This window comes from Alosa pseudoharengus, unplaced genomic scaffold (assembly GCF_046254945.1).
Source record: "Alosa pseudoharengus isolate Yale_2024_CS ecotype anadromous, Long Island Sound unplaced genomic scaffold, YU_APseudo_1.1 YU_APseudo_1.1_scf_6, whole genome shotgun sequence".
Taxonomy (NCBI): Eukaryota; Metazoa; Chordata; class Actinopteri; order Clupeiformes; family Clupeidae; genus Alosa; species Alosa pseudoharengus.
The window spans coordinates 21,038,367-21,050,866 of NW_027468848.1; the positions used below are offsets into that span (position 1 = coordinate 21,038,367).

The 12,500-nt window shown below is 44.1% G+C and overlaps 1 protein-coding gene across 1 annotated transcript in view; it reads left to right on the plus strand.

Annotated features, from left to right (window-relative positions):
* Nucleotides 1-12,500, plus strand: part of grid2 (glutamate receptor, ionotropic, delta 2) — a 320,181-nt gene that overhangs the window by 168,432 nt on the left and 139,249 nt on the right. The window contains exon 3 of the mRNA XM_076270599.1: nt 8,448-8,735. Within this exon, the coding sequence (XP_076126714.1) occupies nt 8,448-8,735 (288 nt within the window). The remainder of the gene's footprint in view (nt 1-8,447; nt 8,736-12,500) is intronic.

Below are 12,500 nucleotides of genomic sequence, written 5' to 3' on the forward strand. Positions count from 1 at the left end.
TGTGTGTGTGTGTGTGTGTGTGTGTGTGTGTGTGTGTGTGTGTGTTTTAAGACAAGGCAGAACATCTGGTAGGGTACCATGCGGCCGTGCGTCTTCATTACGATGACTCAAAAGCGCACCGCAGCTCTCGTTGGCAGCCACCAGACAATCTGCTCGTCAGAGGCCCCCTCCCCCCCCCCCCCCCGTCGAAGCGCCGTGACATTTGGACTCGCCGCCGCCAGGGACTCTCTTGATGTGCGACAAACTTTGCACAAGTGCGTCTTGTGAGTGCTTCGACAGCGCACTCTTGCCCGCCGGCAGACAAAAAGAAGAAGAAGACGCCGCTGGTACTTCCGTGGCCTCTGCCCCCATCTGGCTGCTCGTTTGGAAGAAGGCACGGCCGAGTCAGCAGCGCCAACAGCAAGGAAAACATCAGCATAGTCGTCTCATCTTCTTGTGGAGGGAGAGAGGAATACAAACAGAGTGACAACTTGTCTGAGATGACAGCTGTGCTGTACCAACCATCCAGCTGTCTATTAATACCTCACTTTTGCATTGAGTCTTTCACTGGAAAAACAGGGCCTGTCAGTATTGTATGTTATTCATTATGTTATGAGAAAGTCGTCCATAATTGCTATGTATTCTAGCATGACATCAATCATTGCTGGCATGCAATTCAAGCTTTATAAATTGGAAGTAATGGTCCATTGTCTTCACGCTGTATCATCAAGAGAAAGACAGATTTTTGTTTTGCTGCTCTAGTCATTGAAGACACTGCCAGTGAGTTGCTGATGTACTTTAGAACTAAGCTGTCTTAATCGATCATGCACACACAGAGCTGGTCTGGAGATCATTTTTCTGAACCACTGGGGCAGTGAAGCGATTGCTGAAAAGTGCATGGAGTAGATTTGACAAAAGCAGGTGTGAATGGACTGCAGATCCCTCCCTGTTTTTTTTTTTTTTTCAAAAAAAGTGACAGTAACTTAGCAGAAACCGGTGTGACTATTAAATGAAAGGGCCCCTTTTCTAGTGTGGGCTTTATCTGCGGTGCTCAACAGTTGGAGGTTTTGAGCAGAGGCACTGGCTGGTAAGTGCCCCTGTGAAAGAGGGGATGTCGGGGCTGAGGAGAGAGAGAGAGAGCTCTGTTTGCTTACCGTCATGGTGGCCATCTAGGAGCGGGCACCGAGGAGGACACCCCCTAAGCGCTGTGTCGTTGGGCAAATGTTGATAATTACAGATCAAATAATTTAAACATGCAAATTGTGTATGTTTTTTTTTCCCCCTCACATGTGTATGGACAAACATACACAGAGACAGAGATATGCATATTCCAACACACACACATACACACACACACACACACACACACACACACAGACACACACAGACACACACTGATAGAAACAGCAGACATGTAAACAGGCGTAAGGGGCCCACAAGGGAAGGGAAGTGCGCTACAAGGCGGGGTTGAGAACTCTGTCTGCAGCGGAGCATGTTATTGAGCTCTCTCATGTTCACCTGTCAGGAGTAAATGGGCCTTTTCGCCAGGCACTTCGGCCCCACTCAGGTGTGACTGCAGCATTAACTTCTGCTGGAGACAGAAGGACTTACAAGACAGCCCCGCCTCAGGCATGCCCATAGGAGAGCCGCCCAGTGCCCACCTCCACCCCACACTGGGGCACGGGGGGCACGGTAGAGGATGGAGGTTAGCTGGTCCTCTTTTGCTCGAGCAAACCTCCCATCCATGCCGCACTGATGCCAGTGCGCCAGGGGATTAGTTGGTGGTGACTCAGGCATTTTTTTTTTTTGGTGTGGACTTTTGGATGTACTGTAGCAAGGTAATGGAACGTAATCATATAAAGCCCATGGATCATATCGGCCACGTAATCATTGTCTAATCTAATAATGAGTGTTTAATGCCTTGCCAGCGCTCACATACTGTAGCTGGCTAAATGAATTAATGAGGGGCATATGCAGGCACCGCCATAGTGGTTTGTGTGTGTGTGTGTGTGTGTCTGTGTATGTGCATGTGTGTGTGTGTGTGTGTGTGTGTGAGAGAGAGTTAGAGTGAGAGTGAAACAACGAGTGTGTGTGTATGTGCTTCTGTGTGTGTGTGAGTGAGTAAGTGTGCACACGTTTGTGTGTGTGTGTGTGTGTGTGCGTGAAGGATGAGAGCGCCTAATTCACAAAAGTGCCCTAATGAGCAAGGATTAGCAAAGCTATGCATTTACTGCCGAGCCCAATCTATAACACTGGACTGAATTGCTGGGACCATGGATGCTTGTCATGTTGAATGAAATCTCGTTAGCCCAAGCTAGGCTTATTCAGCTTAAAACTTTCTGCATTTAATCAATTAAGGGCCATGCTTAAAGGTAGTCACGCTAATACATGTCGGGGGAGGGACACGGAAGTGAACTTACAAGGAGTCGGATTCCCTCGCTTAATTTATGTTATCTTTAGACAATAAAGGGAATAAATTAGGTTGAGAGTTAGTTAAAGTGTTGTGTGGCATATACTATATTATTCATGGGGCGCGTTTAGTTTCTTGGGGTTTGTAGGCCACGGCAGGATGAATGCAGATGAATGGGTATCATTTAACTCTGTTTGCATCAGCTCCTCCAATTTGGAAATGGAATAATGTTCATAAATAAGTAAACATTGCTGGAATCCCAAGGGGAGTTAAACATTTGATTATTTTTCTTCAGTGCTTATTTTGTCACACTCTGTTGTCATTTTGGTTGGCCACTGAGTTGTGTTTCAGCATGGGCTGTGGGGGGAAACAGGTCCTTTTTGTCCCTCCTTTCTTGCCTTTAGTGTTGGCATAATTAGTTCCACTGTGGCTTGTTTGTCATGTTTTCTATGACTAGTGGAAAATGCTCCAAACCATATACAGTTATTGGAATAGTGCTTGGGTTAATTCTCTGACTCATATTATGAGTCATTAATAATGGGATTATTTTTTACTCTCTCTCCCTCTCTCTCTGTTGTCTTGTGTGTTAGTAGGGAACTGTAAACCATGCAGGGCATAAACTGTGTTTAATTATATTAAGTGGCATCATTAGGGGTAATTAGTAGGAAAATAGTTTTTTTTTGCGTGTATCTGTATGTTTGTGTTATTTGTTTTGATACATACTTGTAGTGTATGTGCTAGGGGTGTGAATCTCTCATGTAAAAGACGATACGATTCACATCTAGATACATGGGCACGATTCGATACAAGAAAAGATACATGTTAATAAAAAACGATTCAGTACGATGCGATGCGATTCGATGCAATTCGATGCAGTTGAAGAATGGAAAGCATTCTGAAAGATTTTTTATCATTTGCTTAAGGTGCACATTCATTTTATATTATCAATTATCATGGTCATGTCGATTAGGCAAAAACAAATGTGTGAATATGATTATCTAAACTGAGGTTTGTATCATATACTGTATTGAAATGAAAAAAGAATAGTCTACATTTCAGTCAAACACAGCAGCCAAATACAACATAAAAATACATTTTTATAGACTTTATAGATTTTAAAGAGTTATATCTGATTGTTTTCAAGGAGCTGTAGCCTATTCAGTCCCTCCAGGATTTCGCGAGGATTTTTTGAGATTGTTGCGATCTAAAATGCCTGATTTCGCGACAACTTTTCTAAAAAATTGCGATGGAAGTTGCGGTGTTTTTAGCTGTTTGTTGCGAAGAAATTGCGAGAGGAAGTGAAAATTGCAAAAATAGTTGTGATTTTTTTTTTTATTATTATTTTTTAATTGAGGGGTAATTAAGGTTAGTAAGACCAAAATTACACGGATTATCTTGATGCTTATTAAAAAGGATAAGTAAAGGTAAATAGTAGGGGGTTACAGAAAATCAAACTTTTCTTTATTTGTGTAAATACTTTGACTGGGGTAATTCACAAAGCAGTATAACCTTTAGTAGAACTGTCCAAAAAAGACAGCCCCCTAAATAGATGGCATAATGCCATATGTTTCAATACATTCATATATGTTGTAATTCATATTAAGTTCATATCTTTTTAATAATTCATATTCTGTGACTTGCATAATTACTAATAGCCAACTAAGTATCTAGTAATTTCATATTGATTTAAACTATTAGACTACACTTTTCTTTAATGTTATTACATTGGTGGTGTGTAAGTCTAATTGACTGCCTGCCACTTTAAGGACGTGAGAGTAGCGTAATAACATATTTAAGTGGATTGGAACGCTTGCATCTCACTGTGTTCGGCTACGACTGGAAATAACTTTTTGCATAGTGCATCACGATATGTGGATAGAATTCGGGATGTTTTCTATGTCATTAGTTAAAATAAATGTTAAAAAATAACTCGTATGAAATCATTCCTGGATCATAGAAGAGGTAAATGCCTTACAATGTTATTAATTTCTATGATTTTGGTAGCACTGCACTACACAAACTGAGCCCACAAGCTAGCAAACATGACACGAGCTAAAAGGACATCTCCAGGTGTAAACGTTTGCCATGCATATTGTAGCCTACTCAAATGTCAGTAAACCAAGTAGGCCTTAATTAACTTACTTTCATAGCTTAGGCAGGTTAGCAACACTAGGTTGAGATGACAGATGCAAGTAAAGCAGATCATTAACGTTAGCCTTCTATTTATTGTCATCAAAACTGCAGAGGAGTGAACAAGTTATAGGGCAGTCTCTGGTGTCTGCAGAAGTGAGTGTGGCCTAGGTCAATATTCTGCGCGAGGGGCTGTTGTGGTAGGTGAAATTTCACGGGGAAACCATGATGATTGGTCAAATTTGCGAAAAAGTTGCAGTGTTTGGACAAAATTGCGAGGTCGCCCAGAATTCACGAGGATTTGCTGAATTTGCGTTAATTGTTGCGATCGCAACATCGCGAATTCCTGGAGGGACTGCCTATTGTTGAGGTAAGACAATACCGAAATAAAATAAAACAGTTCTTAAGACAATCTTGGCCTTTTCTCATATAGCCTACAATAATAAAATAGGCCTACATATCAATGAACTGGGCCTATTTTGTTCCAAGTCTGAGTGAATATGAACAAATTAATAATAATTCGTGCATCGTTTTAGCAGCAAGGGCCAAATTATTCTTTAACATTAAGGAAATCCCTTCATCAAACGTAAGGCTACTCTACAGACTATCGTTGCCATTTAGGAATGCTATAGTAAGTGTTTAATTTCGCTCTGGATTTTGAAAAACAAAAGAGTAAAAACTGTCAAACAAACGACCGAGTGTGAGTTGTCACGTGCTTAAGTTGCAGTAGATGTATGGGTAATGAAGTCCTTTGACAACTTTGGGCAATGAATGTAGCCCAAAACGGGATGAACGCGCTGCTTGCAACGTAAATGAGAGTCTGAGCGAGCAGAAAAGGTTGTGAACCAATTCGTAACAAGTAAATCGATATAACGATCGGTTCATTTCAGTTTTATTCCGATATGGGGCTTCACATATCGATGTAGCCGTACCTTACACGTTAAAAACGGATAGGCTACCGATACGTATCGGTTAATCTGTACACCCCTAGTATGTGCGAGTGACTAGGTCTTTCTGAAGATAAAACTGACTTTGAATCAGGGCCCACATTCAGTGGCACATTCCTCATAGAGAGAGGTGCACATTTTTTTTCTTTTTCTGTTTTTTCTTCTTTTTTCTCTTCCATCTTTTTATCCAATTTTGCTATTTCAGCAGCATTGTTGGGTGCTTCCTCCAGCGCTGCCCTTACTTGACACTTCTATTTTTCTGCCGGAGTTGGCAAATTACTCCGCATCACAGCTCAGCTGGCGAGTCCATGTTTCACCTTCCTCACGCGGTGACAAGAAAGAGAGTGCGAGAAGTGAGATGAATGTTTGTGTCTGCCGTCAGCGAGTGTCCCGGGGCAAGAGCCTGACTCAGGGGACAGTGTGGTAGTAGAGTGGAGTGTGTGTGTGTGTGTGTACGCTTATTGCGTGTCAGTGGTAATTTAAACTAGCATCATCCCGTTTGATACAGAGAGAGAGAGAGGACACTAACACGCGGTAACAGCTGTGGCAGCGCTGGCAGCGCTTTTTAACACACGGTGTTAATCGGGCTTGCTAATATATCGCCACTAATCTGCGAGGAAGGTGCGCTGTCGGTTCAAAGCCATATGACCCATTGCTGCCTATATGGCTGATCTGATGCTTGTCTGGGAGGTAGGCAGGTAGGCAGACAGACAGCATCCTTTCTGCTGTATGGAAAAACATACTCTCCCTTGTCAATACACAATGAATGTGTTTGACAGCGTGCTCTTTTATCCGCGTGTTATGCAACGCCTGTGTATCGTGTGCAGTGTGCACTGCAGTACTGTATCGGTATTTCAGCACCATATGCCCACATGGTCCTTTTCTTCATCAGGGAACAACAAATCTATTTGTGTAAGAACTAACATTGCTCACGGATCTTGGTGCTGTGTTTTGAAACTCCAAGCAAACATGAGAGATTTAGCTTGGCTTTTTTTGTTGCTTGCCTCTGCTTGCAAACCGTTTTACTGAGACAGAAACTCCATCTTGTGCTTTGACTGATTTGATGTGTTCTGTTGTGTGTGTTGGCATATGGGTTCATGAAAGGCCATGTTGTCAGTACCGAACAAATCCTTTTTGGCTTGAGACAGTGTGGCAGTCTGCATGGCAGGGCTTCATTTTAAAACTACTGAATTTTGGATGAACCCCAAATGGAGGAGAAATAATCATATTTGCACTTGGTTCCAAAGTTGTAATTAAACAGATGAGAAAGGGCATTGATCATCCCTTGCTTTGGCTACTGGGCCGCCACTCTACTTTAGAATGGGACAAAATTAATCTGGTGCTCACAGTGCTGTTAAATCAGTGTCTTGTTTCTAGAATGAGTTGCACTGGGGACTTACTTAACCTTTCTTGTCCTCTCTTGCCCTCTCTCCTTTCTTCTCTTCATCTCTCTTTTCTCTGGACTGTCTCTGTGCATCCATCACTGTCTTTGTATCTCTGTCTCTGCCCTCTCTCATTCCATCTTGCTGTGTCTCCTCTCAGCCCTGTCTTTACTTCTCTGTCCTCATCCTATCTCTCTCTCTCTCCCTTCACAATCTTTCTCTATCACTCTCTTTGTCCCTCCCTCCCTCTCCCTTGCTACATCCCTTACTCTTTCTGGAGTATGGACAGTCTCAATGTTTCAGTTTGAAGAGAAGTCAGTTTCGGTTGAAGTAATACTGATTGAGATCAAATAAAGATTTAAGAAAGGAGTGTTACAGTTTTTCTCAGTCGCTTTGGTGCTATTCTCACATCACTATTAATATTTGCACAGCAGTTAGTGCATTTCTCAAAACAATTAGTGCAAACTGCAAAACCTAGTGGATGACCTTCAAAAGCATGTCACTTGCTCAAAATGGATTGTCCATTCCTCAAAAGCACGTATTCATGTCAATGAAACTGTCAGTGTCATCAAAATGAGAAGTCTCGACAACATCGTTTATGAACAAGATAGTCAAATGGCTTTGTCATGTTTTCATTATGACAGTTCTCTCAGTGTTTTCCAATGCAAAAAAAGGGCAGAACTCTGTGACACTACTTGAACATGCTCAAGACAGCACTATACAGTACTTGTACAGCCATTTGAAAACTACAGTAAAGTTACACATTGCTGTAGTTAGGGGAGTGAGTACAAGACACTGAATACATACGTTTCACATTTTTACTGTATATGCTCTTTGCAATTCTACAGCATTGTGATAGAATTTGATAACTAGTTCACCAATTTTGTATGAAATGACTCAAGCAATGAAATGAAGACTATTAGTTTTATTGGGAACGACTATTCAGCATCCATAAGTATAGTTCATTTTGACTGACATGACATAAGCAAATGATAATGTTATAAAACAGCAGAGAATTGTATGAAAGCAACTGATATATGCCCAAAAGTATTTGCAATTTGTTCAGAGGAAGGAGAAATTGCTACTATGATGTGCACAAATGACTAAATGTTGTGGAGGTTGAACTAATAGTTATGAGAATTTTCATTCTGATCTGCAAAAAGCACCAAAGCGACTGAGAAAAACTGTAGTGCATTTTTACTGTATGCTCTTTGCAATTCCGCAGCATTGTGACAGAATTTGATAACTAGTTCAACAATTTTGTATGTAATGACTCAAGCAATGAAATGAAGACTATTAGTTTTATTGGGAACGACTATTCAGCATCCATAAGTATAGTTAATTTTGACTGACATGACATGAGCAAATGATAATGTTAAAAAACAGCAGAGAATTGTATGAAAGATACATGTCCAAAAGCATTTGCAATTTGTTCAGAGGAAGGAGAAATTGCTACTATGATGTGCACAAATGACTAAATGTTGTGGAGGTTGAACTAATAGTTATGAGAATTTTCATTCTGATCTGAAAAAAGCACCAAAGCGACTGAGAAAAACTGTAAACATCTTTCTCTCTCTCTCTCCCTCTTTCTCTGTCCAGCCTGTGAGCTGATGAACCGGGGCATCCTGGCCCTGGTCAGCTCCATCGGCTGCATGTCGGCAGGCTCGCTGCAGTCGCTGGCCGACGCCATGCACATCCCGCACCTGTTCATCCAGCGGGCGTCAGCCGGCACGCCACGCTCCAGCTGCCCGCCCACCAGCCGTGCGCCCAACGCCGACGACTACACGCTGTTCGTGCGGCCGCCCGTCTACCTGAACGACGTCATCCTGCGTGTGGTCACCGAGTACACCTGGCAGAAGTTCATCATCTTCTACGACCAGCAGTTTGGTAAGACACAGGGGGAGGAGGTGGTGGTGGTGGTCTGGGAACACGAGGAGGTGGGATGGGGGAGGAAGAGGAGGCAGTGGAGCAAGAGTTGGGTGGAAGGGGGAGGTTTTGGGCCAGTGGTTTGGTTTTGGGAGGAAAACATTTGGGGGTATCTGTCCATCATTGTATAAAGCCTACCCAATCAATTTGATTGGCCCCAACACATCTCATTTGAACTTATTTATTCATTTTGGCTGACGCTTTTATCCAAAGACCTACATATGTCAATTATTACAAGGACCAGTCTCCCGGAGCAACTTAGGGTAAAATGCCTTGCTCAAGGGCATGACAGTGGCAGCCAGGAATCAAACCCACAACTTTTTTTGGCTACTGCATGCTAGCCTAGCTCCTTATCCACTGCACCATAGAGACTTCTCAGTGGAGCAACTCCTGATTGAATTTAATGCCCTCAAGTTTTGTGGGTGGGATACATTTGGGCAGGCTTCCAGGCTAGTGGTTTGGGGAAAGAAGGGGAGGTTTGTGGGCAGTGCTTTGGTATGGGGCTGTAGGAGAGGTTTGTGGGCAGTGGTTTTGGGTAGGAGGGTGGAGAGAGGTTTGGGGCAAGTGGTTTAGTGCGGGGCAGGAGGGGAGGAGGGGAAGAGACTCTGTGAGGTCTTCAGGAAGTCACTGAGAGAGAGAGAGAGAGAGAGAGAGAGAGAATATGGGTGTGTGTGTACAGTATGTGTGTGTGAGAGAGAGAGAGAGAGAGAGAGAGAGAGAGAGAGAGAGAGAGAGAGAGTATCACAGTCACGCTATCACAGTCTGGCTATTGAGAAGGGCAGACACAGGCAAACCTGGCTGCCCAGAGAAGACAGGCTGTGCACCAACTGCAACCAAGGTGCCATAGAAACAGAGCTTCACTTTTTGGCTGAATGCTGCAAATGGAAAGAGATAAGAGAAATTCAGAGAAATGCATACAGACCTTCAAAATGTTAAGGATCCAAGTCTAAGAATACTATTAGGAGAGGAACAAAAGAGCGCAAGAGTCACAGCAAGATATATAGATGCTTGCCATAAACATTTCATCAGTGAAGCACACAAAAAGTAAAATACACATACACACACACACACACAAACACACACACACACACACACACACACACGCACACACACGCACACTTACTTGCATTCCCATCCACACCATCACATACACACACACACTGACACATGATGGTTTGTTTTATGTCTTTACACACTACTACGTACATGTATGCTTTGGCAATACAAATTGTATTTTTTGTCCTGCCAATAAAGCTCAATTCAATTGAATTTAATTTAATTGAATTGAATTGAGAGAGAGAAAGAGAGAGAATGTGTGTGTATTTGTGAATGCGTGTGAGAGAACATATGTGTGAAAGGGGCAGAGACATGAACAGAAAGGCAGGGAGGAAACGAGAGGCAGAAATAATGAGTCAGAGGGAGTGTGTTTGTGAGCAGCAGCCATGAGAGAGAGAGAGAGAGAGAGAGAGAGAGAGAGAGGTGTTTGAGAATGAAACACATGAAATGTATAGGCAGACCAAAAGAACTGAGGTGGGGTGGGTGGGTTGTGTGTGTTTATTTGTGTGCAGAATGTCACAGACAGACAAATAGACTGTGTTGTGGTGCTGTGTGTGTGTGTGTGTGTGTGTGTGCGTGTGTGTGAGGGGAAGGAAGATATCCTTTCAGCAGTCCCTGTGGAGACCATGGCTCACTGCTGCAGGTTAAGAGCAGAAGGGCGGCTGGATAAGTAAGCATGTGTCCCCAAAGAGGTGTGTGTGTGTGTGTGTGTGTGGTGTGTGTGTGTGTGTGTGTGTGTGTGGGTGTGTGTGTGTGTGTGTGGTGTGGTGTGTGTGTGTGTGTGTGTGTGTGTGTGTGTGTGTGTGTGTGTGTGTGTGTGACAGCTGCTGTTGCAGTGTGACATTAATGAAGCTCCTGAGAGAGCAGGATACATAGACAGACAGACAGGCAGACTGAGGGCACGAGGCAGATGAAGAGGGAGAGAGAGAGAAGGACAGACCGAACAAGGCAGATGGAGGAGAAAGAGATGGATGAGAAAGAGATGAAGTGAGTGAAAGAGAGAGTGAGAGAAAGATAGATTGATAGACAGTGAGAGAGGGCCTTCTTTGTCTTCTCTATCCCTGATGCCTTGCCTTAAGCTCTGCCAGACCACTGATTCAGAAGATAGATCTCTGGGGTCTTAACAGTACCACAGGTCTTTCACAAGCAGCTCTCTCCCCTTATTGCCATAGTCATGTCAGATGATAGAACTCATGGATACCCCCCGTCTATTTCACAGAGCACATTCAGATTATTTATTTATTCATTTGTTTATTTATTTATTTATTTGTGTATTTATTTATCTACCGGTTCAATGGTGCAGGGACATTTTGTTTTCAACCCTCTGGATACAAGGCCATTACCAGTCTAACTATTTATATGTAATATTTAAATCAAGCATATTAACTGCTAACTGAGAAGTGCACCTAATTTGACAGCACTCCCAGTGGCGTACTGCATCCTTCCCATAATGCTGATGTTGCACCTCCTCCAGGGAAATCTCATGGAAATGCTACTGCTGTGCCACTGATCACTAGTCATTCTGAGTGTGTGGGGGTTGGGGAGTGTGTGGTGGTTGGGGAGTGTGTGGTGGTTGGGGAGTGTGTGTTGGTTAGTAAATGTGTGTTGGATGGGGAGTGTGTGTTGGTTAGTAAATGTGTGTTGGATGGGGAGTGTGTGAGGGTTGGGGAGTGTGTGAGGGTTGGGGAGCGTGTGGTGGGTGGGGAGTGTGTGTTGGATGGGGAGTGTGTCTTGGTTGGGGAGTGTGTGAGGGTTGGGGAGTGTGTGGTGGATGGGGAGTGTGTGAGGGTTGGGGAGTGTGTAAGGGTTGGGGGTGTGTAAGGGTTAGGGAGTGTGTGTTGGATGGGGAGTGTGTGAGGATGGGGAGTGTGTGGTGGTTAGTAAATGTGTGGTGGTTGGGGAGTGTGTGTTGGATGGGGAGTGTGTGAGGATGGGGAGTGTGTGGTGGTTAGTAAACATGTGGTGTTTGGGGAGTGTGTGTTGGTTGGGGAGTGTGTGTTGGTTAGTAAATGTGTGTTGGATGGGGAGTGTGTGTTGGTTAGTAAATGTGTGTTGGATGGGGAGTGTGTGAGGGTTGGGGAGTGTGTGAGGGTTGGGGAGCGTGTGGTGGGTGGGGAGTGTGTGTTGGATGGGGAGTGTGTGTTGGATGGGGAGTGTGTGAGGGTTGGGGAGTGTGTGGTGGATGGGGAGTGTGTGAGGGTTGGGGAGCGTGTGGTGGATGGGGAGTGTGTGTTGGATGGGGAGTGTGTGGTGGATGGGGAGTGTGTGTTGGATGGGGAGTGTGTCTTGGTTGAGGAGTGTGTGAGGGTTGGGGAGTGTGTGGTGGATGGGGAGTGTGTGTTGGATGGGGAGTTTGTGTTGGTTGGGGAGTGTTGGGGAGTGTGTCTTGGTTGGGGAGTGTGTCTTGGTTAGTAAATGTGTGTTGGATGGGGAGTGTGTGAGGGTTGGGGAGTGTGTGAGGGTTGGGGAGTGTGTGGTGGATGGGGAGTTTGTGTTGGTTGGGGAGTGTTGGGGAGTGTGTCTTGGTTGGGGAGTGTGTCTTGGTTAGTAAATGTGTGTTGGATGGGGAGTGTGTGAGGGTTGGGGAGTGTGTGTTGGATGGGGAGTGTGTGGTGGATGGGGAGTGTGTGTTGGATGGGGAGTGTGTGAGGGTTGGGGAGCGTGTGGTGG